Source organism: Zalophus californianus, chromosome 8 (genome assembly GCF_009762305.2).
Source record: "Zalophus californianus isolate mZalCal1 chromosome 8, mZalCal1.pri.v2, whole genome shotgun sequence".
NCBI classification, from domain to species: Eukaryota; Metazoa; Chordata; class Mammalia; order Carnivora; family Otariidae; genus Zalophus; species Zalophus californianus.
In genome coordinates, this window is record NC_045602.1 from 20,852,942 (window position 1) to 20,880,209 (window position 27,268).

General features: G+C 40.1%; 1 protein-coding gene across 10 annotated transcripts in view; it reads right to left on the reverse strand.

Moving 5' to 3' along the window:
- DTNB (dystrobrevin beta) overlaps positions 1-27,268 on the reverse strand; it is a 217,641-nt gene that overhangs the window by 68,272 nt on the left and 122,101 nt on the right. For all 10 annotated transcript variants that reach the window (XR_003524809.2, XR_003524806.2, XR_003524810.2 and 7 more), the window contains exon 11: positions 9,591-9,668. Coding sequence is in view for 5 of the 10 variants with exons in the window: in XM_027623160.2 (XP_027478961.2) it covers positions 9,591-9,668 (78 nt within the window). In the remaining 5 variants the exon portion in view is untranslated. The remainder of the gene's footprint in view (positions 1-9,590; positions 9,669-27,268) is intronic.

Genomic DNA, 27,268 nt, shown 5'->3' on the forward strand with positions numbered 1-27,268 from the left:
AGCTTATAGTCTATCTAGAAAGGCATCGAACAAACAGGTAATTACAATACACTGATATAAACAAGAGGCTACAGCTCACAGAGGAAGAACACTTAACCTAGCTTAGGGTATCAGGGAAGGCTTCCTGGAGGAGTTGAAGTTAAGAAGGAAGAATGAGATGACAAAGGGGAATAAAGGGGAAAAAGGGTGGGAAGGCATTAAAGGCAGAAGCAGCATGTGCAGAAATGTGCTTGGGAAACTGTAAGTGATTTGAGTAATTCTGTGTGTAGAAGCTGAGTAGAAAGAGTAAAATAAGGCAAGGCTGGGGAGGCTAGCAACAGTCACCTTGGAATAGCTTCATAAGCTACAGATGCCAAGCTAACAAATGTCAATTCAATCCATAAAAGTAGGTGATTTTCATGGCCAAATATACGACAGTTCTAGTAGCACTTCTGATGGAAATTGGGCATCTGAGTATGTCTGGAGCACCTACGAGGTGTCAGGCACTGAGTCAGAAGACAAGGACACCACAGTAAGCAGGACCCAGACACGGCGGCCTAATCCTGTAGAACTGTGCTGCCATTAGTCACATGTACCTGTTTCAATTCAAACTAATTCAAATTAAATAAAATTAAAAATTCACTTCCTCTGTCACAGTTCAGGTGCTCAACAGCCTCACATGGCTGGTGGCTACCATGCTGGTTTCCATGCTACTGGACAGTGCTATAGAATGAAAGAGTCACTGGAAAGTTCCGACCAGGAGAGTAACATCATTAGAGTTGCATTTCAGAAAAAGCTGTCTGGTGAAAAAGGAAAGAATGTTTTGGGGGTGAGGTGGGGAGTAGACTAGAGATTTCCAAATAAGATCCATGAAGAAAAGTAAGATTTTTTTTTAACCACAGCACTGATTTGTTTTAAATATCTGCTTTACTACAATAAGTTGAAATATTTTAATAGTTTGATGTTAAAAGGAATGAAAAACCATGGTTAAACTGAATCACCACAGGAGTTTCAGCGTTGCTATAGGAATTTCCATTAAATGTGCAAGCCCTTGGCATGTCACTACAAAGCAGGGCACTGCTTTTTTTTTTTAAGATTTTATTTATTTATTTTTTTTAGATTTTATTTATTTATTTATGAGCGAGAGAACCCATGAGTGGCAGAGGGTGGGGCGCAGAGGGAGAAGCAGGTTCCCCGATGAGCAGGGAGCCCGATGCGGGACTCGATCCCAGGACTCTGGGACCATGACCTGAGCTGAAGGCAAACACTTAACTGACTTAGCCACCCTGAGTGCCTGACTTAGGTGCCCCTGAGTCAGCTTCTTAATAGGACATGTGGTCAAGAGGTATTCAAGTTAATAGTTTCCAAGGCAGATGTGAAAAATAGGTAAAATTGTGTGTGTGTGTGTGTGTGTGTGTGTGTGTGTGTGTGTGTGTGTGTGTGTGTGTGTGTGTGTGTGTGTGTGTGTGTAGGTTCTACTGGTCATTTGTTGGATCTGAGTACCTGTCTGTCCTTTGCTAGTGTGAATCTGAGGTAGCTGGAAGAATCTGGATGACAAGAACTCATGCTAAGGTCTGGCTCCTCTGTGTCCCACAGGTACTTCTAACTCAACATAATCTTGTTATCTTTTTGCCCAAATTTTCCTCCTGTGTTTCAACCACAAGTACCTTAACTTAAGCCAGAAAGGAACCTGGAGGAGAATCATCCATCCCCTTCCTTGGCCCCCCACATCCAAAATCCACAGAGCCTGTCTTCACTCTCAGGATCTCTCAGGCATCTCAGTCTGAACATGGCAACACTGAACTCAGTTTTCCTCCCCAGACCTGTTCCTTCTTCCCCTCTGTTCAGCTGAGAGTCCATAATGGATATAATTTTTGCTCATGTTGAGAACCTCTAGCCTTAGTCCAATGAAAAGAGGAAACTATTAGTTACTATGCCTCTGTAAGCTTCAATTTTTCAAACTTAAGCTTTAAAGTATGGACTTGGAAATACTCAACCTTTTTGTTTGTACTAACCTGAGTTAGAATTGTTGAAGGGTCTACTTTAAATGCTTGAATGGAAATGGAATTTAATCCCAACCGAGAGACAGTTGAAACCTGGCTGTCTGCCTGGGCCATCAGATGGACTTTGGAAATCTGCCAACACTGAGGACCCTGCAGCCCATAAGATTATGTGTTAATTTTCAATTACTCTGTTTTTCTGTCTTTCAAAAATAGATTGGAGAAAAAAGTAATTCTTGTGTTGTCTTGGAGAGATCCTCATGAAGAATTCATGCAAGCTAGTTGTTTCATGATCATGCTTAAATCCTCATTAATTCCTGCTTTTCAACCAAACTCCTCTTTCGTTCTTTAAAAAATTTTTTAAGTAGGCTCCATGCTGGGCATGGAACTCATGACCCCGAGATCAAGACCTGAACTAAGATCAAGAGTAAGACACGAAACCAAGTGAGCCACCCAGGCACCCCTCAACCAAACTCTTCGTATTCTCATTTCACAGGAGGGAAGAGCATCAGTAGCCTGAGTTCCCAAATGGATAGTTTTCTGGCTTGACCAATTTCAGTTTGCCTCCTTCCTTAGTTGCACCAATATCTCTGTTATTTTCAGTCTAAAACACAGCAGACCGTGGCTTTTGTCATTCTGCAGTATTCTGTAGATAACAAGATAAAACCTTTACCTTGGCACCCATTCATAAAGCCATTTTAATACTATTATAGTGCAACTCATCTCTGTGTCTTCAGCTCAGAAATAATATTTATAGTATGGCTTCTTCTGGCCTTTAAAAAATGCTTTTCCGGGGTGCCTGGATAGCTCCGTTAAATGTCTGACTCTTGATTTTGGCTCAGACCATGATCTCAGGGTGGTGAGATAGAGCCCCACGTCAGCCTGCTTGGGATTCTCGCTCTCCCTCTGCCCCTACCCCAAAACGTTTCTCCTTCTTCCGAAGTACGTGTTAAAGTTAAAAACTTCTGACTGATAAAATCTTGACTTTACTTAAGATTCCTAGCAATTGGTGACTACTCAGAAATAGTGGCTCTAATATTTACCTGTTACCTCCCAAAGACAGTGTTATGTCCCAACACAATACATCTTAATAATCTGAACAGAATAGAAAGCACTATTTAACCCAAGAGAAATAAAAATGAGGTGGTAGGGGAAAAAAGGGTCTCCTGAAACAAATCTATGCTAATGGAGGGGTGATGTAATATACTTACACATGCAGTATTTTTCAGAAACCACCCAAAAAAGAAGCCTATTGCTACGCGTCTCTTCAGCTTCCTACCTTCTCCACAGACAGCAGAACAACCTTCTTTGGAGATTGACCCCTACCCATTCAACCATGTTATTTTAGGTGGGGCCAGCAAACAGAAAACCAGTGGGTAAGTAACACAATCCACAATGGACCAAAAAGATCTTTCATTGGGAGTTTTCAAGTTGGAACAAAGAGAAGGTCAATCACCTCAGGGTAGTGAGCTTATGAAATATGAACACACAGGTGTCATGAATATATCCCCTGTCATGTGAAAGGTAGGTGTGTTAGGGAAGAAGCAGCTGACATACAACAGGGAGGAACAATGAGCATGAGCATAGTTGAGGGAGGTAGGGAAACACCTAAGTGAGTTAGAGCTCCCCTGGCTCTGGTCATCCCTGAAGACCAGCCACATACCACTCTGCTCTTCCCACAGTTTGGCTACAAAAACAAAAACCTTCAGGGGCACCTGGGTGGCTCGTGCGTTAAGCATCTTGACTCTTAGTTCTGGCTCAGGTCGTGATCTCAGGGTCCTGAGACTGAGCACCTTGTCGGGCTCCACTCTCAAGGCAGAGTCTGCTTCTCTCCCTCTCCGTCTCCCTCTACCCTTCCCCCTGCTTGCACGTACACTCTCTCTAAAATAAATTTTTAAAAAACCCCAAAACCTTCTTGTTTTCCCGAAGCTAATTCAAACTGAGCTTCTGTCACTTACGGCCAAGGGTTCTGCCTAAAAGAGAAACTGATACTAGAAGTGGAGAGTAACACTTAGAAGAACTAGCTGAGTCAAGCTGAGGTGTGGATGGTAGCAACACTCCATCCCAAGGAGGGAATACATCAATCTTTGCTACATGGCTACTGAGAAAAGCAACTGGTTAAACTGAAATCCCTAAGATCCTGGAACTTAGATCTTGTGTCCCTAATGGCCAGAGTTCCAGGCACCTTGGGAGGAACAACAGGATGGAGCAGGGATTTCCTGAAGTGTTCAGAATGATGTTGCAAGGGAGATAGGTTGTCTGAAAGCAGTTGTCTCAGCCCACTGAGGGTGAGATAATTAAGACAACTAGGGTCTTATGGGGGTTGTATTGTTCCAGAAAACCCAAACATAAACCTCAACACTTTGGCAGAGTGGGGTAGGGGCAGTTACCCAGTATGTAGACAATCTGTGGCTCTAAGTGCTTCCTGGACAGACTACCAGCCAACTCTTCTGCATCCTCCTTTTCAGAGCCTTCTCATTTCTGGGGAGGGCTTTCTTCTGGGCTCCTCTTGCTGTCAGCTGAGGCTCTGGTCTTCTCCAATCCATAAATCAGTTTCCGGTCACCCATCTGCTCTGCTGCTTCCAAATTCTCATTGCTATTGTCTCCTCTTCCGTTTTTCTTTCTTCTTGTGAGTTTTTACTCAAGATAATCTCTTGGCTGTCATTTTGGTGGTGTTTCAAAAGGAAACATAGGCAAATGTGGCTCAATATGCCATGTTGTGTGTCACTTCCTTTCCCCACTATCCGAGTTACAATTCTCCTCCTTCCCGATCTATGCCTTCTATACTGGGTGCATAGCGCTCACAACTTATTATTTGCTTCAGGGTAGGATGGGCTAATGAGTCACAAAAAGACATACAGAGACCTGACCTGGATGAGTGGACATAGCCTAGGTATCTAGCACCCAGGGCTGTTATAGGAGGTGGAGAGACTCCTGGGAGATACGTGCACGCATTCACAGTTTTACATGGAATGCATTATGTGCGTCATGTGAAGGAAAGCCCTGTTGTTGGAAACGCAATGAGAAGGTGCGTAGGGCGTGTGTATGTACACACTTTTGCACACATTGGTGTACTGGGTAGCAAAACAGTGGTCTGCCAACAACCTTGTTATTTGTCTTTCCCATGGCCTCTCTCTTCTGTTCTTGACAGTATAACCTTCTTTTGGGGAAATGCTCCTCCCTCCGTCTTGATGATGTAGGTCTAATGGGTGTGGCCCATCACAGACACACAGACCGGCAGTAATACAGCCCAGGACAGCAGGAATCCTTCCTTGGAGTTTTCTAATCCAAGGTAGGAAAACACAACCTCTTGAGTGGCGACTCTGTGGCTGTGCACCTGAGGCCATCGGCAGTATTAGGAGAAGGTGGTTCACAGCAGCAGGGAATGGAGACGGCATTCTGAGAGTAACCAAGAGATGGAGAAGCTACAGGTGGGCATCCCGGCAGCTTTTCCATTGCTTTTGTGATCCATGAACACTTCTGCCCTTTGCTTCCTGCTTTTGCCTTTGTCTTTGTGGGGTTGTCCCTTTTTTTCCTTCTTGTTTTTTTTAACTAAGAACAGGTAACATGAGATCTACCCACTTAACACATTTTTAAGTGTACAGTGTAGTAGCCATTATGAACACAATGTTATAAAGCAGATCATTAAAACTTAAACTTTTTCATCTTGCTTAACTGGGTTTGTGCTTTTTGATGTTAAATTTTAATACCTGAAGTTAAAAAGAGTTGATACTAATATACCAACCAAATGCACAAAGCAGAAGTTTGATACTGGAAGTCTTTGTTACTGCCATGGTTCTATGAAATGCCCAGAGAATTGTGAAAGTTTAAATATTCATAAAAAGTCATAAAGCAAAGGCTTTAGGAGATATTAAAAAAATTAAAAATATTGGCATCATTTACCATATTGGTCTGAAAGTACATTATGATTAGAAACAGTACAATAGTCCAGAGAATAATATCACCATCCTCATTCTGAACCCTGTGGAAGGAGAGCGACTGAAGCAAGCTTCGGAGGAATCAGGTAGAAGGGGGGGATTTTAAGTCTCTGTTTAAAAGTTTTGAAAGTTTTTTGTTGTTTGTTTTTAAGTGTATTGTTTTGGTTCTTTTGAAAGAAAGCAAATTTCCAGAAACTAATCATACTGAAGCAAAAAATGAAATTTCTACTCAATTATAGCAATTTCAATACAGGCATACTGAAAGAATATCATACAAAGCAAACCCCTACAGTGGACCCTCGCAGGAACATAATTCATAGTATCTCACATGACAGCCAGCATCTCTGAATTTAAGGTTTTCTTCTTTAAAAAGTAACTCTTGAGGTGCCTAGGTGGCTCAGTCATTAAGCGTCTGCCTTCAGCTTGGGTCATGATCCAGGGGTCCTGGGATCGAGCCCCGTATCGGGCTCCCTGCTTGGCGGGAAGCCTGCTTCTCCCTCTCCCACACCCCCTGCTTGTGTCCCCTCTCTCACTGTCTCTCTCTCTGTCAAATAAATAAATAAAATCTTAAAAAAAAAAAAAGTAACTCTTGGGGTGCCTGGATGGCTCAGTCGGTTACGTGTCCAACTCTTGATTGTGGCTCAGACCATGATCTCAGAGTCCTGGGATCAAGCCCTGTGTCGGTCTCTGCATTCATCAGGGAGTGGGCTTAAGGATTCTCTCTCTCTCTCTCTCTCCCTCTTCTTCTGCCCTGAGGCCTGCTCATGCACATGCACCCACTCTCTTTCTAAAATAAATAAATCTTTAAAAAGTAAATAAATAAAAATAAAAAGTTAACTCATATTTGTGACAATCTTCTATTTGGACTAATACAGTATTTTTGACCCTTGTGGCTGTCACTATTTTTATACCCACTGCCTACTGAAAAGGTAGAAACTGTAGCTCTTAAATTTTTCTTGCATTTTTATTACTGTGCATGTTTTGTCTGATTCAGTGATTTATTTCTTATGCTGAGTTCTAAAGGAACTTTAATTCCCTTGAGGATTCTCTGCCCCAGCAGAGGAGGTTCTGTGATTGGGCTGATGTGCTGGGTTCCTAGCTTTCATCAGACTCTGGAGACACAGGTCTGACGACATTCAGAGGAGGAAAGAAAAACTGATGAGTCCTTAAGGAAGTATATAGAATACTAGCTGGGAAATTTACCAGGTTTGATAACTTGGGCCATGAAAAGCCAAATCTATGAATTATGCAATTAATGTCCACATGTTACATCATAATCTCATCCCAAATATAAATGAAATCTCCTAAAATTCTAAGGACTAAATCGTTAGGGTGGGACCATCTTGTTCTCATATGGCCTCTACTCCAGCAACTACTCTTCTCCATAAATGAAAGCGCCCAGTCTTCCGTTCTGGCCCGCTAAGGTCTTGGCTGCCTTTTTTTGCTGCTCAACCCCTATACAGTGTGACAACCACCTTGAGGATTGACCAACTCTACTAGACTTAGCTCAGCTAGAAAAAGGTACTAGCTAAACTGTTGACTTTAAAATAAAATCTTAATCCAGGCTATAGTATACCACCTGAAACAACTTTCAAAAGTGACTGACAACTGCCGCTGGCCACTTAATCCTAAGCCTGGGCTCAATACCACAACACCCAGCATAAAGGCTGGTCCTTTCACAGAAGCAGCAGTGATTATCATTGTTCCCGAGCCCCCTCTTTCAGTCTTCTCAAGCAAAAAACATTGTTCAGAAAGAGCTCCCCCCCCCGCAATAGCCTCTGGCAGCTACATTCAGCTGCGGTCACTGAATGTCTGGGGCCTTGGTCACCAGGCACTTAGGGCCCTCAGGGACTCAAGTGACTCAGAGTGACAAAACTAGTAAATGAAGAGAACTCAGATGAAGTGACACCCTAATAGCTGGCCTTGCTAAGACTAATCTACCACATGCAAGCTGACTTGTTTCAATAATCCACCTTGGTTTCTTGGTTGTGAAATGGAAACATCCCTGGAGTTGATATTTAGATTCCAGGTCTGGATTTGAACACTAAGGGTGTTTTAATATAAAAAATTAAGGACTAAGGTCAGCAAGGGTTGCCGCAATATCTCAGTTGGTAGGAGAGGTTTAATTGTTCTGTATCCTTCCAGAAGCTCTCTGTTCTCCTTGAAAGGGTATTATTTGTAAGTTACCTCTTCGTACCCACTTGTTCTCTCATTAGTTTACTTCTTAAATAATGAAAACAGTATCTTAAATTCTCACATAACCCCACAAGGTAGACACTCTTATTGTCCCCATTCTATAAATTTAAAAAATGAAGATACAAATCTTGTTCAAGGTCAGGGGAGGGCCAGGATCCAAATGCCGATAGTCTGGCTCAAGTCTATGCTCTGGGCATCGATACCCCTCAACTCTGCCCAAAGGAAGCGGTGTGGCTGTTCCCTGAGGGTAGTGACTCAGGAAGGTGGAGGGCAAGCGCTCTTACCTGGTTGGTCTTGAGTCTCCTAGCGAATAACACTGCATTATCAGGTCACTCTAATTTATTAAGTCCCTAACTCCTCTATTCCAGGGTAGCCTTACAGTGCACTCCTTAGCTTCCTTCCAACCCTCTTTCCCAAACTTGCTTGATGGCAAGAATCACCTGGAATACTTATTGTTGAAGGTGTGGCTTCTCAGGATCTCAGGATCCACTGGGTTTGATGTTGTCCCAGAAGATTACATTTTTAACAACCGACCTAGATGATTCTTCCGAGTCTTCTCATCAGTCAAGTTTGGGAAACAGTGCTCCAGGAGTTTTAGCCAATGGGAACGAACACAGTTGATCTTAAGTATATTACATGTTAAGTCAAAGTATCATTAAGAAGATGACATTCCTATAGCTGAATTATCCAAAGCAATCAGTACATATGGCACAAAGTAGTTTTCTTCAGGAAGAACTTGGGGAGTCAGTTGGAATGTCTTTGTTGTTTTTTTTTTTCTTCTCTTTGGGTGATGACTGTTAGAAAGAATTCTTTACTGGCTATGCCCTTGAGGGAGTTCCTGCAATGCTCTGATTATGGAACAGCTCAAATCAAACAGAACGTAAGCCATTTTATAGAGTTCTTTTAAGTCCTAAGAGAATTTTGGAGAAGAGTAAATTAAATAAAGAAGAGAAAGGAGTACACAGCTCTAGTTCCTTGTAGGACCCTAAAGGAAACTCCTTGTATAACTAAGAGAGAGACTCAGGCTTTCAACTTAAATGTTCATGAATCATATACAGAATGATTTAGGAGAATATCAGAGATTAATTCAATTCACACAGTCTAATCAGGAAGCAGAAACGATCTTTGACATTTAAAGAACACAAATGCAAAATTGTTGTAATTCATGATCATCAAAATACTGTTTAATGTTAAAAAAAAAAAAGATCTCAAAAGTGCCTCATCTGCTTTGACACTCTCTCTATTCACTGCTTATCACAAATGAAGAGCTTCCACCCCAGGCACCACTCACAAGCCGACTCCTTCGGTTGCTATATTTACAAGTTAGTAGGAAAAAAAGGAAGAAAAAAATTAGAAAATCATACTAAAAGACAGTTAAAGGAGAAGAAAGCAAGCCAATCCTTTACGTCCTATGGAATGCTCTGCTTCCCAGGCCAGGCCAACTCTGAGCAGTGACTGAGGCACAAACCCTACATACCTCTTGGTGGGGGTGGGCGCTCCGGAGGACGTGTGGCTCACCATGGTGTCATTCATATTAGTCAGCGGCCGAGGTGGACTGAAAGCAAAGACATTTACATTATATTAATAATTACCAACATGACCAGGGGAAACAAATGAAAGAGTGATAAGAGCAAAGGAACCAACTATCATTCCTCCTGATAAGCACGGTGGGAGCCAGGTGGGAATCGATACGTGCAGCCCAAGCAAACTCCACAGGAAGGGTTCTCGAGCTCAAAGCCAACGGGCCATAGAGCTGTGCTGTACCAGGAGGAGTGACCAATTCCACACACACTGCAACAGGGATTAACTCCGCTGGCTTTTGTTTCCTAGTTTAGGACACAAGTCTGAGCTCCTACTTAATTAATTTCTCTGCATTGTAGGTGTTTTGCAAGGTTATGAGACCTTTGATGTTTGTGGTATACAGGTCACAATAGCAACATGCATGTTTTTCCTGGTTTGGTTAGAGATCACTGTCTTCCCTCAGACTTAGTTCCCATATTTTTTCCAAAACAGACTGTTAAATACTAAATTCTTTTATTAGTCCTTTACCAGAACCTTAACAATTTTATACTGATCCTCTAATTAGAATGCTTCCTTTAATAACCTAATCCAAATTTAAATTTGAAGGTAAGTATTTTTAAAAACTTGTCTTTAGCGCTGATTTCTGGAGTCAAGGTCTATTGCTTCCTCTTGGAGAGTCTTAAATGAATGAATCCAAACTTACCAAAAGGGATCTATGATTTTGCCTTTCAGCCATCTTCAGCTCCTCTCCCTCCCCACCAAGTTCAGCTGCAAAGGGTTTCTGTCTTGCATTTGGAGCCACATGACTATTGCTAAATATTACTCCTGGGAAATCTTTCACTTCCTCTTCTAAATTGAAAGAAGTACTTTTCAGAGAAATTTGTCCATCAAAGCCAAAAAGTGAAGTAGAAAAGTCCTTCTCATATTTAGATGCTGGGAACTAGCTCCTGGTTTCTCCTTATATTTAAATGCTGAGTTAATTATATAAAGTGTTTTTGTAGAGGTTATACTTAGCAAGTTTTGGTGAATATTAAGGGACCAGAGTCTTTGCTATTTTGCAGGTTTTACAGTACACTCAAACAGAGACTCAAGGGAAAATTTTCAGGTAAAGCCAAGGAATCTAAAGGAAAGGTTAAGAAGGATGGATCAATCTATCTATCGAACTACCTGCGTAAATACCTACCTACCTACCTACCTCTGTACCTGTCTATATACACTCCTCCCTTTCTTTTAACTCAACTCCATTTCTGGGTAAGGAAATATTTTAAATGATCTTCCATTTAATGGAGAGGATCAAAGATGGAATGTAATTTGCAGGGAACAGATTTACGTCTCCTAATTTTTAAGCCACAGCACTATGTTTACTGTTACACATTCCTCCCTTTACGTGACAAGTCACAAAGACATTCAGAATTGAAATATGCCTTTCTAGGCGAGAATTTAATTCCACACTATTCATCTCCCTACCTATCTTCCAGGCAGGTATCCAATATTGCCCCCAAACTTTCAAGCCTATTAATGCCCGCGGCTGTGCTGCGTTATAATCAATCAATCGTTTTAGGCGGACTAATTAAAATGAATACAGAGATTAACTTAATTTTCATCCTAAATTTATATTTTTGCCTCTAGTCCTTTTAAATCAATTGTCCAAATGGAACAAGGAGACAATTCCTATGAGAGAAACAAATCCAACACCATAGCTTTTCATGCTTGAGGGCACCAGAAACATTCTGCTCCTGAAAATAGAATGGGTTTTGCCTCTTTAATATATTGTTATTCGTAACCCATTTCCCAAATAAGATAAGGACACGCTCATGTTGCTTTCAGAACTAATGCAGTTACCTAGTATTTTTCAATATTGAAGATACTACTACATTCAATTTCCTGTCTGATATTCTCAGAGGAAAAATGACAATAGAAAAAAAAAACTTTTAAAAAATTTCTTACACATGGATCCATGTGATAAAATTTCATGATTTGTAGTATTTTGTTTGGTCTGATGCCACAAAAGTCATTAATAATCATCTCTATCTCTTGGCAGATATCATGCACAATTATCTTAGAGCACACATATCAAAGCCTTTTCTCTAATATTCAGAACCAGACAGTAATGATTACACTGTAAGTTGGAAGCTAATCATAACTCCCCCCAAAACTTCATAGCCTTTGTGAACTTCTAGCATGTTTTGCTAGAGAAATAGGTACTATGTGTTTGAGTTCCAAAATGAAAGACGTATTTGAAAACATAAAGGGGGTCTTTACTGTAGGATCTACCAAAGACCCACAATTCACTGTGAAAGCCAACAATTCAGACGTGGTCTCAGAAGATATAAAATACCATAAATGACTTCTGGCTTAAATGACTTCTGTTTCATAGTTCCTGTAAGACAGCTGAAAGAATGCTTCCAGGTGTGAAGTAGACATTAATGGTACCAGTTACAGAAAGTTACAAAGCAGAATTGATCCAAGTTATCAGATCAGTTTTGGTAGTCTTCTTTAACATTCAAAACCTGTTGAATACCTTGAACAGGTCACCAGATGTTCTATATTGTCCTTTGATGAAGATCTCAGCAAGGTATCTTTAGACACTAATGAGTTCTGTGATACCCAAATGACCACCAACTGTCACTTGGTACAAATTCGGAAGGTTCCTTCTTTGTTCATTAAGACATGCCAATTTTTTGATAAGATAGAAGCAAATGGATGATACAAATAGAAGTAATCTGCTAGGCAGAAGAGGTAGGTATAAAAAGAAGACTTGGAGAGAATTTTTAAAATCTTAATCAAAAGGAAAGAAGCATTCTTACTGGGTGCCTACTCATAAAAGATAAGTAAGACTATTTTCACCTCAATAACCTAATCATATATTGATGAAGACAGATATATAAACAAATTATCACTATGCAAAGTAGTGAGAGCAGCAACACAAGTACAAAGTGTTGAGTCCAGTGAAGAGCAGTGACTCCTGCCTGGAGGAAGGAGGGGCAAGAGTAGTCAGGGTGAGCTAACATTGAGGAGAGAGATTCCCAGCTACAGAAAAAAAGTTAAGGGCACCCTAGATGGACAAAGTGATATGGAAAAAGGGACTGAAACCCAAAAGTACGTGGCATATTTGGGGCTAACTTAGCTGGCGGGACGCAAAGGCACTTGAAGGGGAGTAGCTGAAAATGCCTCTGGAAAAGTAGAGTAGGGCCAGGATGTGAATGAAGCCTGTTCTACCATAAGCTAAGAAGTTTGGACTTTATACTAGAAGCAGTGGGGGAAGCACAGAACACTTTCAAGTCAAAGGATGATGTACCTATGGTTGGGCTTTGAAAAGATAACCTGAGAAGCTTGTAAATCATTGGTTTTAATCAAAGGTGTGCATAGGAATCATCTTGGAAGCTTTCTGTAAAACAAGGTACCCAAGGTCTACCCTCAATTTAGTGAACCTAAATCTTGAGGGGAAAGAGGACTTTTTCTAATGCTTACCCCATTTAAAAATCATTTATGTACAGTGGATTGGGAAGAAGGATGGAATGGAAGCTGGGAGACCAATTAAGAGGTTATAACAATTGTCCAGGTCAGGGATTACAAGGGTGGACAGTGGGAAAGAGAGAAAAGAAAAAATACTGCTCAGGTAAAAAAGATAAGGTAGGGGCACCTGGGTGGCTCAGTCGTTAAGCGTCTGCCTTCGGCTCAGGTCATGGTCCCGGGGTCCTGGGATCGAGCCCCACATCGGGCTCCCTGCTCGGCGGGAAGCCTGCTTCTCCCTCTCCCACCCTCCCTGCTTGTGTTCCTGCTGTCGCTATCTCTCTCTCTCTGTGTCAAATAAAAAAATGAATAAAATCTTTAAAAAAAAAAGATAAGGTAGAAGAACTGAGTCAGGTACGTGATATCTAGAAAGCAGCTGGAAGAAGGAAAATAGGAACCCAGGTGAGATAATCAAGTTTGAAAATAATTGAGCATCATCATTTAAATTGTAGCTATTCATTTGAGTATTCTGATCACTATAAAGGTGTATTTTGATTTACTGTTTTCAAATAGAGCAGGATAGGTTTGCAGAAATATCCAGTAAGAGGGTGGCTTAGAGAACAGGTAAAGAGCTTCTAGTTACTGGTGAGATACACCTCTTACTATAAAGTAAAAATTTCATTTACAGGTACAAGTCATTTTCACATTACTTCCCCTATGACCAGACCACTCCATTCTGGCGGATGCTCTGGAATGTGCACTAACTTGAAATTAAAATTGCTACAGAATCTCTCTTAAGGTTTTGAAAGCTAGGAATAGATGATAAATAATTCATCACGCATTTAAAATCTTACAGGACAAATTATATATAACTGTATATTTCTTTTTTCACTTATCAACTATTTGTTCTCTACAAAGTGGGTGGTATGGTGCTAGCTGCTGGGGATAAAAATGAAAAAGATAAAAACTTAAGTCCTATGAGGAAGAAAAATTATTTACAATAAAAATAATTACAATATAATGCAATAAGTATTTAATAGAAGTAAGAAAAATTGCAACATGCCATGGGAAAATATTGAGATCACCTTACCACATAAAGAAAAATGTATTTCCAGGGTGTTAAAGAGCTAAATGTAAATGTTAAATTATATAAATTAGAAAAAATCATATGGGTCTATGGATAGAGAGGAGTTGCTAAGCTTCCTCTCTCGCTGTCTCTCTCTGTCAAATAAATAAAATCTTTAAAAAAAAATTCTTAAAAATAAATAAATAAATAAATAAAAATAATGATCATGTTTTTTAAAAAGGTAATCCTTAGTGCTGGAGAGGATTTTCTGACATAGCTCGTTAATTTACTACGTAAGAGTGAAAGTATGAAGTTAAGCAAAATTTCTAGAGGGCAATTTGGCAACACGTCCATCAAAGATCTTTAAAAATGTTCATTTTGGGGCGCCTGGGTGGCTCAGTCATTAAGCATCTGCCTTCGGCTCAGGCCATGATCCCAGGATCCTGGGATCGAGCCCCGCATTGGGCTCCCTACTCTGCCGGAAAGCCTGCTTCTCCCTCTCCCACTTCCCCTGCTTGTGTTCCCTCTCTCGCTGTTTCTCTCTGTCAGATAAATAAGTAAAATCTTTAAAAAATAAATAAATAAAATAAAAAAATAAAAATGTTCATTTTGACTCAGCAATTCCCTAAGAATCTATATTCCAAGGAATTAATCAGAAATGCAAAGACAGGTTTGTATTTTAAAATATTTATGGAAATATTACTTACAGTAAGATAATTCTGGAAGAAACTTAACTGTTCAAATACGAGGGAAAGGAAAAGTAAGCCCTACTACATTCATAATTATAGGATATTATGCTGTCATTAAAATATAATGCTTATTAAGACTTTCCAAATGCCTACCATGTAAGCAGTAAACAAGAAGGGCAAGATAGCCCTAATAACAGCTAACAATTACTGAATGTTTGATGCATACCTGTCAGACACCGTGTTTAAAGCCTTAAATATATTATTTATTTTATCCTCACAGTAACCCTGTAAAGTAAAATAAAATTATACATACACACACCATGGTCTCAGCTAAATAATATAATAATATAACAGTAATGTAATATTATAATATAATAAGTGTAAAGCAAAGTATCTGAAGGAAATATGTCAAAATGTCAAGAGAAGTGTAATTATGGGTAACTTTTTCCTGTCTATTTACACTTTCCTGTATTTCCCCAAATTCTCCAGTTAAATTTTTCCTGATTTTCAGAGAAAAAGATGCTTAATGTAAAAAAAAAAAATGTATAAAGTAGGTAAAAAAAAAAAAAAAGACAAAAACAAAAGGGGTGCCTGGATGGCTCAGTCACTTAAGGATCCAACTCTTGATTTTTGGCTCAGGTCAAGATCTCGGGGTGTAGGATGGAGCTCCACATCGGGCTTCTTGCTGGGCGTGGAGGCTGCTTGAGATTCTCTCCCTTCCTCTCCCTTCCTTTCCCTCTGTCCCTCCCCTTCCCTCCAGGGGGCGGGGAGGGGCACAAAAAAAGACAAAAAGGAAAAATAGAAGCTATAACACCACGGAGTCAAATTCTCTAAAGTGGTGTACTGTTATCCTTAAGAAAGCAAACTGAAGGAAAGTGTTTAACCAACTGAAGTCTGTTAGTAGACAAAAGACCTTCAAATGATTTAAGTAGATACATAATTGCACAACCCCCCAACATCCTTACCACCACAATCCTTCAAAAGAAAGTCAAGAAAACATATTAGATCAGGCTACCTTAGGGGCGCCTGGGTGGCTCAGTTGGTTAAGTGACTGCCTTTGGCTCAGGTCATGATCCTGGAGTCCCAGGATCGAGTCCCGCATCGGGCTCCCTGCTCAGTGGGGAGTCTGCTTCTCCCTCTGACCCTCCCATGTGCTCTCTCTCCCTCATTCTCTCTCTCTCTCTCAAATAAGTAAATAAAATCTTAAAAAAAAAAAAAAAAAAAGCTTAGATCAGGCTACCTTATTTCCTCTACCAGACTATAAGAAATTTGTGTGTGTGAGTGTTTTAATCATTGTATTTCAACTACCCGGCAGAGTATGAGACATGGCTCAGGCTTCTATGGAATATTTGCTGGTCATGAGTTAGCACCATGCTGTGGAATACAGGGGAGTGAAGAGTGGATGAGAAGTCGTCTTTCTGTTAACTTCAGCTTTGGTGAGACTATTCTCAGAGCATGGAGTAACAACATAATTAGTGGTTGTATTTGGTAAATATATTTGTATTGTTCGCATCCACAGCAGGTTTGCATATGTGACTTTGTCATGGAATCACCAGAATGGAGTGTCTTTTTTTTTTTTTTTTTTTAAGATTTCATTTATTTGACAGAGAGAGACACAGCGAGAGAGGAAACACAAGCAGGGGGGCGTGGGAGAGGGAGAAGCAGGCCTCCCACAGAGCAGGGAATCCGATGCGGGGCTCGATCCCAGGACACTGGGATCATGACCTGAGCCGAAGGCAGACGCTTAAAGACTGAGCCACCCAGGTGCCCATGGAGTGTCTTTAATAATAACAAAAGCAGCAATACTTGTTGCGTGCTTAATATGTATCACACTCAGTTCAAACGTTTCCCAAGGATTCACTCATTTAAACCTCACAACCACCAATGAGACAGATACTATTATTAACTTTATTTTACAGAGGGAGACACCAAGGCACAAAGAAGTAATCGACCGGAGGTCACAGCTAAATTGTGGCAGAAGTAGGATCTGAACCAAGGCAGTATGGCTCTTGTGTCTCTGTTCTTAATTAATCATTATGGTACAGTGTCTCTACTACCTTTGATTACTACGCTTTTAGAAAAGCTTACTTGAGACTGTTTAGTCTATAAATTAAAAACAAAGGCATGGTGTTAGATCATAGTTCTTAAAAATTATTTCTATAGGAAATAATCTATTTCTATAGGTCAATTAAAAATTGTTTTTATAGGAAGGTAAAACTATATACCCCTGGAGTATAGTTTTGGGGTGATTTATTCTCTCCCCTATCACATTATTAGAGCTCTGTATTATGAATGCTTATCTGAACTCAGACCGCCTGGCCGCAGAGCTCCCATCCTTCGCCACTTCTAGGCTGCCTTAAGGAAAACGAAACAAGCTGGTATAAATTGTTTCCTTCAAAAACAGAGCTCTAATTTATTAAGATGAATTTAAAATCTAATTTTAATTTCAAAGGTCTTGTGGATTCATCATCTCAGCCTAACAAACTACATATATTTAATGAGCAAATTTCTATTCTATCAGCCAGACTGCTGATTTAAAAAAAAAAAAAGGAGTTTAACACTGGGCTCAGGAACAACACTGAGTGTAATTACTTGTTTTGGTTTTCTAAGTTGACTCAGCTCCAGAGGTAAACACTTTTTGGGTAGGACTCTCTAACCAAGGATGTGAAAATATGATGTTGTTATTTAAGTAAAATTGCTGCCTAAAAATTGTGCATGAATAAAGGAGTACATGAACAAAGCCAGCCGCAGCCTGAGAGAACAAGTGAGATCCTGGGTACCTTTGAGGGCTGTCACTTTTCTGTAGGCCCTTTGACAGAATTCCTTCTGTGGGAAGTCATCCAGATAGGTGGATGCTTAACCCTACCTTAGACTTCTTAAAGTATTTGCTCATTATCTTGCTCTTCCTCCTAGAATATTCTTCTGTTTATAGAGGTTAAGGCTGCAGTCCTGCAATTCTCTTTAACCTTGACAGCGACCTGCCAATCACCCCTGGGGACTTTTTACCTGATTTTGGGGGGAAAAAAGATTTTATTATGCCTTATGCTTTCATTTACTTGATCATTGCCCAAACAGTGCTTTACATATGAGGTATTTAATCATTTCCGTTAATTATTTTTGTAGCCAGCTATTTGCCTTCAATTCTAGACACCCACGTTGCTTCTGAAATGATCTTCCCTACTCACTCTGATCATACCATTCTCATCTTTAAGATCATGTAGCAGATTTCACCATACTTTAACACAAATTCAAAACTCACCTGTCGACCACATTATTCTTTCATCTATCAAACTACTTAGGTTTTCCATATCCTTCAAGCAAGTTGTTCTTCGCCCCTGCTCTCAAAGTCTTCCCCTAGATATCTATCCTTGGCCAGGTTACATTCTTTCTTACTTCTCTTATCAGAGAAATGGCTCCTAAAATTTCAGTATCTCCACCAAGCCCTTCTGATTACAAAGAACTCCATTTAAAGAAACAAGGACCTTATCAGTATACAAAAGAAGTAAAATCCATGCCGTATTCATGCCGGGCACTGTTTGGGGCTTTGAGAAAAGGCAAAAAAAACAAAACAAAGTGGAAGGTTGTGTCTGCTGGCAAGAAGTTTATAAACCAGGGGTGCCTAGGTGGCTCAGTCCGTTAAGCGTCTGCCTTCGGCTCAGGTCGTGATCCCAGGGTCCTGGGATTGAGCCCCGCATCGGGCTCCCTGCTCCGCAGGAAGCCCGCTTCTCCCTCTCCCACTCCCCCTGCTTGTGTTCCCTCTCTGTCAAATAAATAAATAAAATCTTAAAAAAAAAAAATGTTAAGCTGAAGCTTAAGTGCCTGTTGCTGTGATGACTGATGATTATGAGGACTGACTGGTTTATAAACTTCTTTTTTATATCATCGGAGCAGGGAGCCTGATGCGGGGCTCGATCCCAGGACCCTGGGATCATGACCTGAGCCAAATGCAGACGCTTAACGGACTGAGCCACCCAGGTGCACCCAGCTTAACATATTATAATTCTTAGGTCAAATGTGACTTGACAATTATCATTTACAACCAAAAATGTGTAAAATCATTTATAACAAAGAAAGACGACAACTTAATTATTTCCAACAATTAACTAAAGATCAGTACAACAAAAGAGCTAGAAAAATCCTATGGAAGTTAGAAGATTTGCTCTATATTCTACATTTATTTCTTTACTTTTAGAACACTGCAGAGGGCTGGGGAGGGAAGGGGCAGTGAACTATCATTTGTTGAGTATGACCATTGCATTAGCATTGAGCTAGGTCCTCAGATACATTATTTGAATTCTTGTTACTACTAATCATGGAATTCCTATTTCACTAATAAGGAAATAAAGACCAAGAAGCGAATTAACATGCTCCAAGTCACAAATTAGTAGGTGGCAGAATCAGTATCAGAACCCACTTTTTTCTGGTTCTAAAGCCACTGAATAATTCAAATCCACAGATTTACCATCCTACACCAGGCATCCCTGCATTATCCAAATGAAAATTTCAGGTTAGAGCTCTCAGGGAAGAATAGGACCACTGGCTTCAAATCTAACTTGAAGTAGCTTAGGAAAAAAAAAGAGGAATTTACTGCGTGTCATCACAAAATGATCACTAAATTCGTAAGTAAACTTCATGAAGGGTGGTGGTGGTGCAACTGGCTTCCAGGACACTGGAATGTCATTAGGATGTTGACTCTTATCCTCGCTGAGATCTCACTTTAGGTGTGAGTCTATACATAATCCCGTGGCTTTTTACGCTTAACAAGAAATAGTTTCTGCCTAAAACGGTAGCCTCTACACTGGAGAGCAAAACCTCTTCCTCTCATTCCAACTGGAAATTCCCAGAAAACCCCTTCTGGTACACAAGCGCCCAATACTTTGATTGGTAGTACTCTCAGAACAGCATACACAGGGCTGAGAGGACCAATTTTCTAAAGAGGTTATCGTTCCTGGAAAAAAGGCTGCAGAGCAAATCAATGAAAAGTATTCACTTACTTAAAGATTAACTTTCTCCAAAAGTAAAGTGTTAAGTGGCAGTGTCCAGGATCCAGGCACTTTGGGATCTCTGCTGGGGTCATCAGCCTAGATGAACACTGAGCATAGGATGAAGGTAAGATGTGTTTCTCTCTTATTTGTCACTACCCTCCAAAATTTAGTAGTCTATAAAACTAGTCACAGACCACCACATTAAAGCAATATATGATCTAATAAGAAAGACAGTTTATCTAATTATTCCATTATGATGAAGAGAATTTATGGGAGTGACGATGATTTATAACACTGGCATACTGACTATAACTCTGGTGAAATATGAAGGAGGGCAGATTCTAAGATCCCCTTTATCTCTATGATTCTATTACTCTCTCAAGCACCCTGCCTGACAACAGTTATGACAAGTGCAGATCATTTTTATGCTCCTTGAGGAATGCGATGTTTTGCTCTCTATTTCTATATGCCAGACAAACCATTCCCTGTTACTCCACTATGTTCTATGGTTATCTGCCAAAGCAAAGAAGTTAAACAAACAAACAAAACTGCCTTTTGGAAAACCATAAGGTTAGAAGAAAAAAAAAACATATGGTATGGTAAATGTAGTATAAATATAATGTTACATATTCACGATGAAGATTCTCTGACTTCTAGCTTAGTACATTTATGATATTGGTCATTTACTATTATTGAACCAACAGAGAGATTTAAATCTCCAAACCAACTACTAATCTAAACACACTGCAACTAATTCATCAATGTAAAAAAGACCTACCAATAGACACACATGCTTCAATTTCAATTTCTAGCAGTTCACCATAGCCATTTGTGGTATAATACTTATAATGAAATATTTCTCAGGAAGGAAAGGTTTACCACAAACACATTCTTATACAGAACTTTCACCACCAGAGAGCAGCTAGAGACACCCTGAGGAACCCAGACATCTTGCTCTAACTCTGGAAAAGGGCAGAAGTGCAAAATGAATGACTGAGTTAGCAAATTATTTAGTACTCTTGCTCAGTTTAATATTATTCTATTGAAAAAGCAGGGAAAAAGGGTCTACAAGACAGATAACTAAATTGACAGAAATGTACTATTTTATCTTAAAAAACCTTTCCATGCCGAATCCCTTTTTTTTGTTCTCTTTATTCATTAAGCTTAGAGAGGAACTTGTCAATACTTTATGTAGACGTCAACTCCTGTATTTCTAGAAAGATGAGAAAAGAGAGCAACTTAAATACTTCAACAAGTTTCTGTTCATAGAGAGGTCACTGCATGATGCAACAATGTCATTTCCTGATTTGCTCGTATGGTCATTATGAAATCTGTGTTCAAAAATGGAAACAGATACATTCTTAGAGAAGAAAGCTGATTCTCAGGTATTTTTACCATGAACTAGACAGGACAAGATGCAGTGGGCTTCCCCTTTTAATAATAAATGCCTGGGAAGTTCCAGAGGCTCTTGCATCCTGCCAAGAATAAACATGATCATCATCAGCCCAGCAGCTCAAACAGCAAAAACATAAAGGCAAGGAAAAGCTATCAAACCTTTACGTTCTGTAGCAAATACCTCTTCTTTCTCTATGGACTTGGCATCTAGTGCGTTACACTGCTGTTGTCTCTAAGGAAACAGAACAACCACATGGCGAAGAATCTTCTCCACAAGGTAGTTTATCCCACGGAGCATTTTGGGGACAGCAGGTACGAGAGAACAATTCACTAGAAGGCAAACACGCGTCCGTACTTCCGTCAGCGAGCCCGTCAAGTAGTCGAGTGCAGCCAGTGACAGAAAGGCAGATGTAACACAGAGTAGGTACCACTCCTTGGACGCATAAACATGAAACACACGTCTTGCAGGGGAATCCAAGTGCTGCTGCGAATCACTGACCCAATTCATGCAGTCAGCAATTCCATTCTGAGGGGGCCGTTACGGAGCATTCCCCTACCTCCTCCCCTAACTGCCTAAGGCTTGGAGGAAAGCAGCTTGCCGGACTGTGTCTGCCAAGCAGTCCGGGGAGGTAGGATTGGGAGGAAGGGAGAACTAGTAAAGGCTTGGTTATTTGTTTTGTCAAAGGAGTTAATGGGAACACAGAGTGAAAAAAACAGACAACGGTGTCTACCTCCCCCTTGGATGTCAAGAGCTCCCTGCTTCCTAAGGGCAGCTCGTCAGAGGGCAGCTGTGACAGAAGGGGTACAGTGTGAGCTGCCGAATGGGCTTCCAGGGACACCTCCAGCGGGGCATCTACAGGATGAGAATGTCCCGGACGCTCTGAGTCATCCTGTGCCCTCTAATCTCTTTCCTCTCCTCCAGAGCCCTTCCATCTATCTGCGCCTGGTCTGCATGTCCACCGGCATCACCACACGGCAGCCCTTGGCTGGCAGAACGTAAATAATAGCAGAACGTAAATAACAGCAGAACGTAAATAACAGCAGAACGTAAATAACATCGGAACGGCTTTCCGTTAGTCCGCCAGGGTCCAGACAACTTTTGATGGTTACTCATCAGATTTCGCACAGCTAAAATTACTTTCCTAAGTACAGCTCTCACATGCCATTCTGCTCCAAATCATTCATTCCCTACCAGGCTCCCAAATCAGGACAAACACCTTCCTTTCTGCACTCACTGCCCAGACACTAAGCCTCAGGTCCTAGGCCATCTTAATTTTCACCACTTCCTTATGCTTCCTAAGTGTCCAAGCAAAAATGTTACCAAGGTCCTGAACTTTTTTACCACAGTAGAACAAAAACAAAACAAAAACAGTACAAGATACACAAGTATTACACTAAAAACAGGAGGAAGTCAAAATGAAACCCAGACTAACAACTGAAGTGCCTGGCAGAGAATTCTTTCGTTTGCCAAGATAAATGAAGAGACAAGAAAAAACAACCAAACAAATCAGAATGCTAACGGGTTAATATAAACACTTTGATATAAATTTTAAAAGCCTAAAGAATAAAACGGATGTGTGTGTTTGAATTCTTGGCAGAAAATGAAAGATTTCTATGATTTGATTTCTATGACATGTCAGAAATAAAATAAAAACAAAATAGCAGTGGGATATCTTCCAAGGCTACAAACTCTGAGGATATACAAAGGGGAGCAGAGCACAGAATGTGAAGTGCAATGTGAACAACAGTGGGTAAAAATAATTTAAGGGGTAAAAAAGAACTACAGCATAGCAGAGACTGAAATACCTTAATTTTATAATAAAACACATCAAAGGGGAACCAGAGCAGTGGGCAGTGAAATGAACACACGTTTGGGAGAGGTGGGTTCTTGTTCTGATTCTGGTCCTCGGCAGACTGAGTGATCTACGTGATGCTGGACAATGAAGCCCTCTGTGCCTCAGCTAACTGGTCTGTGAAATGAAGGGGGTTGGTTCTAGAACAGTGGCCTCCACATGCCCTCCCTGAGCATCAAAGGATTCCACGAGATGCCTCAGTAACCATGGAGGAGAGCAAGAGGAGGATTAGACCTGAACTTCATGTCAGTAAAGCAGCTCCAGGTCCACTCCATATAAAATGTCATAAACAAAACATTCTGCTGCTGCTTTTCAAAAAGTTTGAAAATCCCTTTCTTTATTACAAAATTTAAATTAGAAGTGTTTGCTCCACTCATGCAGAGTATCGCGTTCTTTTCCTTTATAGGACTTATCAGTTTGCAGTTAACATGTAATTAACATTGACTTCTTGATTGGTCTCACTTAAGAGGCTGTCAACTTCCAGAGATCAGGGCCCACCGCATCTGTTGCACCCTTGGGTTCACACTGCATACCTAACAACCTAACACCATGACTGGCATAGAGTGAGTGCTCAACAAATACCGGTTCAAGAATGAAATTTTATGATTCTACTTACAGTTCTAACCTACTTGAAACAATGCGTTCACTAAACCTAAAAGTGCAAATTCATGAAGAGCTCACATGAATTTTAACTAGAGAAATATGTCCAGACAAGGAATTCCAAGGGTAGCTAACAGGGAGGTGTAATGATGATGAAACAGCGGGCTCAGGAGCTCATCTGAGCATGCAAAAACAGCAAACACTTCTCATATAAAGAAACGGCTAAATGCATCGGGCCAGTGATGCCTGCTAGAGCAGTCTTGGTATTTAATTTCTGGGCCAAAAGAATCTAAAAGTAATTTGAAATGTCCTAATACATTAGGGAGTTTGCAAGGGGAATAAAGAACCACACACCATTCATTAAATGTGTATCAAAGTCTCTGCTGGAAAGGCCACACAGAGCCCTTTGAAGACAGTGCTACAACAGTGAATTATAAATCTGCTAAAAAGTAGTGGGGAGACCTCTGGTTCAAGGTGGCAGACTGAGCACATGCTGAGAGCTTACCCTCCTGCACCAAAGAAAAACGATTTAAAGATATAAAAATAAATAGAGGCATGCATAGCTAGAAACAAAATGAAAAACGGAAATTCTCTTTAAACCTAAAAAAAGGAAATGAAGAACGCCCCCAAGGAGGAAAATAAACAAGGTGGCATTGTGGTGGACAGGGGCTGTGCTAAGTTGCCATGACCCCCACCCAAGGACGGCTGGCCACCTCTGAGGAAGCTAGAAGAACTTAATCAACACCAAACCTCCCCCAACCCTGACCATAAAATCAGAGAAAACAGAGCATCTATAAAAGTCTTTAAAATTAGTATATCTAATATCCTCAGCCACCTAAGGGATAGAATAGTATCCATAACAGCTTCAAAAATAAGAAATATGAGATTTTTAAAAAGGAAAATCATTACTGAGATTAAAAAAAAAAAAAAAAAACAACTCCAAAGACAGGCTGAATACAAGACTGAATCCAGCAAAAGAGTGATGGTACTTTTTTTTTTTTTTTTAACAAATGTGAGAGCTAATTCCAGTCTTAAGAGTTCCAGAGACCAAAAAGAATGAACGGTTTTTTAGAACTGATGAAAGATACGAGGCTTTAGAGAATAAGAATCCTCTGAGTATTAAAACAAATTAAATTAAATAGAAATAAACTAAAAAGAAAAGAGCTCATAGCCAGATGGATTATAGTAAAACTTTATATTACCAATGTTAACAAAGAAAACCCTAAAAGTTACTAGTAAAACACGAGAGAGTCAATAGAAAGGAAGGAGAATCAGACTGTTATCAGATTACAAGATAATAGAGGTTATAAAATAAAAGAGGAATGATATCTTCAAAGAATGAAGGCAAAACATCTTTTGGCTAGATTCTAAACCCAGCCAAATTATCATTCTATAGTGAAGGTATATCACAACAATTAGGCAAGAAAAAGAAAATATATCCAAATTATAAAGGAAGAAGTAAAACTACCTCTATTTGTAGACGACATGATCTCATATACAGAAAACCCTAAAGAATCCACCAAAAAACAGGGGTCAGCCTTAAAAAAAAAAACCCCACCCACACACAAGCAAATCCCCCCAAAACTATTAAAGCTAATAAGTTCAATAAAGTCACATGGCAAAAGGCCAATACAAAAAAAATCACTTGCATTTCTATCTACTAGCAATGGACAACCTAAAAATGAAATTAAGAAAACAATTACATTTACAACAGCATCAAAAAGAATAAAATTCTCAGGAAAAAATTTAATCAAAGAAATGGAAGACTTGTACACTGAAAACTATAAAATATCACTGAAGGAAATTAAAGAACATCTAAAAAAAATGGGAAAACGTTTCATGTTCATGGACTGGAAGACATAATAGTGTGGGAGATAGCAAAAGTCCCCAAATGAATTCATTTCAATCCCTATCAAATCATAGCTGCCTTTTTTATAAAACACACTGATCCTAAGTTCATATGGAAATATGAGAAAAATAAAATTGCCAAAACAATCTTCCAAAAGAACCAAGATGCAGGATATGTATTTCCCAATTTCAACTTGTATGAGTATGTTCAAAGGCTCACAGATATTCATCAATTATCCATTATTCTCTCTAATTACACAGAAATCCCTAATTCATATATGAAATTATTTGCTTTGAGAAAAAGTTTCTAAGCCTAACTACTGCAAGGACTGAGCAACAGATCATGAAGGCTTTTGAATTACTATCTATCTGATATCTCTGATTGCTAAGAGCACCACCCCTGGTGCCCCTGTTTTGTCTGTCGAAATGCCTGGAGGAGAAGTACGGCTGACAACCATACTCTTAAACAAGGTCTTCACTGTCCCAATTTCTCCTCTGCCCCCATAACAAAGGTTGGGGAAAATGACAAATGGACACAATCACAAGAAGTTGAAGAATACTCCCATAGGCAGGAGTGTGTGTTAGAAGGATTTTTCATTTTGAAGATGTTAAATTTTTAGATCCACCAGTATTCTTTCAATTGTAACTTATTCCACTGTATCCACACCAACAAGGCATTTGACTTGATTCATTTAAGGTTTACATGTTCAAATTAGTTTTTGGAGATTCTTTCTTAGGAAAGATCATCTTATATTTGGGGTCACTTCCCCTATTTTTTTTTAAGATTTTATTTGACAGAGGGAGAGAGAGAGAGAGAGAGAAAGAGAGAGAGAGAGAGAGCACGCAGCAGCAGAGGTAGAGGGAGAAGCAGGCTCCCTGCTCAGCAGGGAGCCCATTGTGGGACCAGATCCCAGGACCCTGGCACCATGACCTGAGCCAAAGGCAGACGCTTAACCGACTGAGCCACCTAGGCACCCCATTTCCCCTATTTTTATTTATTTATTTATTAAAGATTTTATTTATTTATTTGACAGAGAGAGAGACAGCAAGAGAAGGAACACAAGCAGGGGGAGTGGGAGAGGGAGAAGCAGGCTTCCCGCGGAGCAGGGAGCCCGATGTGGGGCTCGATCCCAGGACCCTGGGGATCATGACCTCAGCCAAAGGCAGTCGCTTAACCAACTGAGCCACCCAGTGGCCCCTCCCCTATTTTTTAAAAAGAAAAAATATATCAAAAGTTTGTTGCTACTTGTACTTCTACTTAATCCTATTTCTCTCCTTCCTTCCATTGCTACTTAACATTTAAGATCACACTAATTTAGAAATACAACTTTATTTCACTTTCATGAATCAATTTCATCCAAACTCTTTGGGGTTTTTTTTTGGTTTTTGTTTTTAAGTAGGTTCCATGTCCAGCATGGAGCCCAACATGGGGCCCAAACTCATGACCCTGAGGTCAAGACTTGAGCTGAGATTAAGAGTTGGACGCTTAACCGACTGAGCCACCCAGGTGCCCCCATTCAAACTCTGTGAATGCATCTTTGACATCAGTGTCTTCGTCATCACTAAAGGTTCTCTGAGTCATCACACAGTTCTCCAGAGTACCTCATGGTCATTTCTGTCCAAATTGCTAAGAAACAATTTCTCTGTACCTAATGCTCTTAATGGAAAATTTACCACAAGCTTCTCCCATAATATTCAGCCAGCTGGCATTTCCATCTATAGTCACTTAATGCATTTTTATTTTT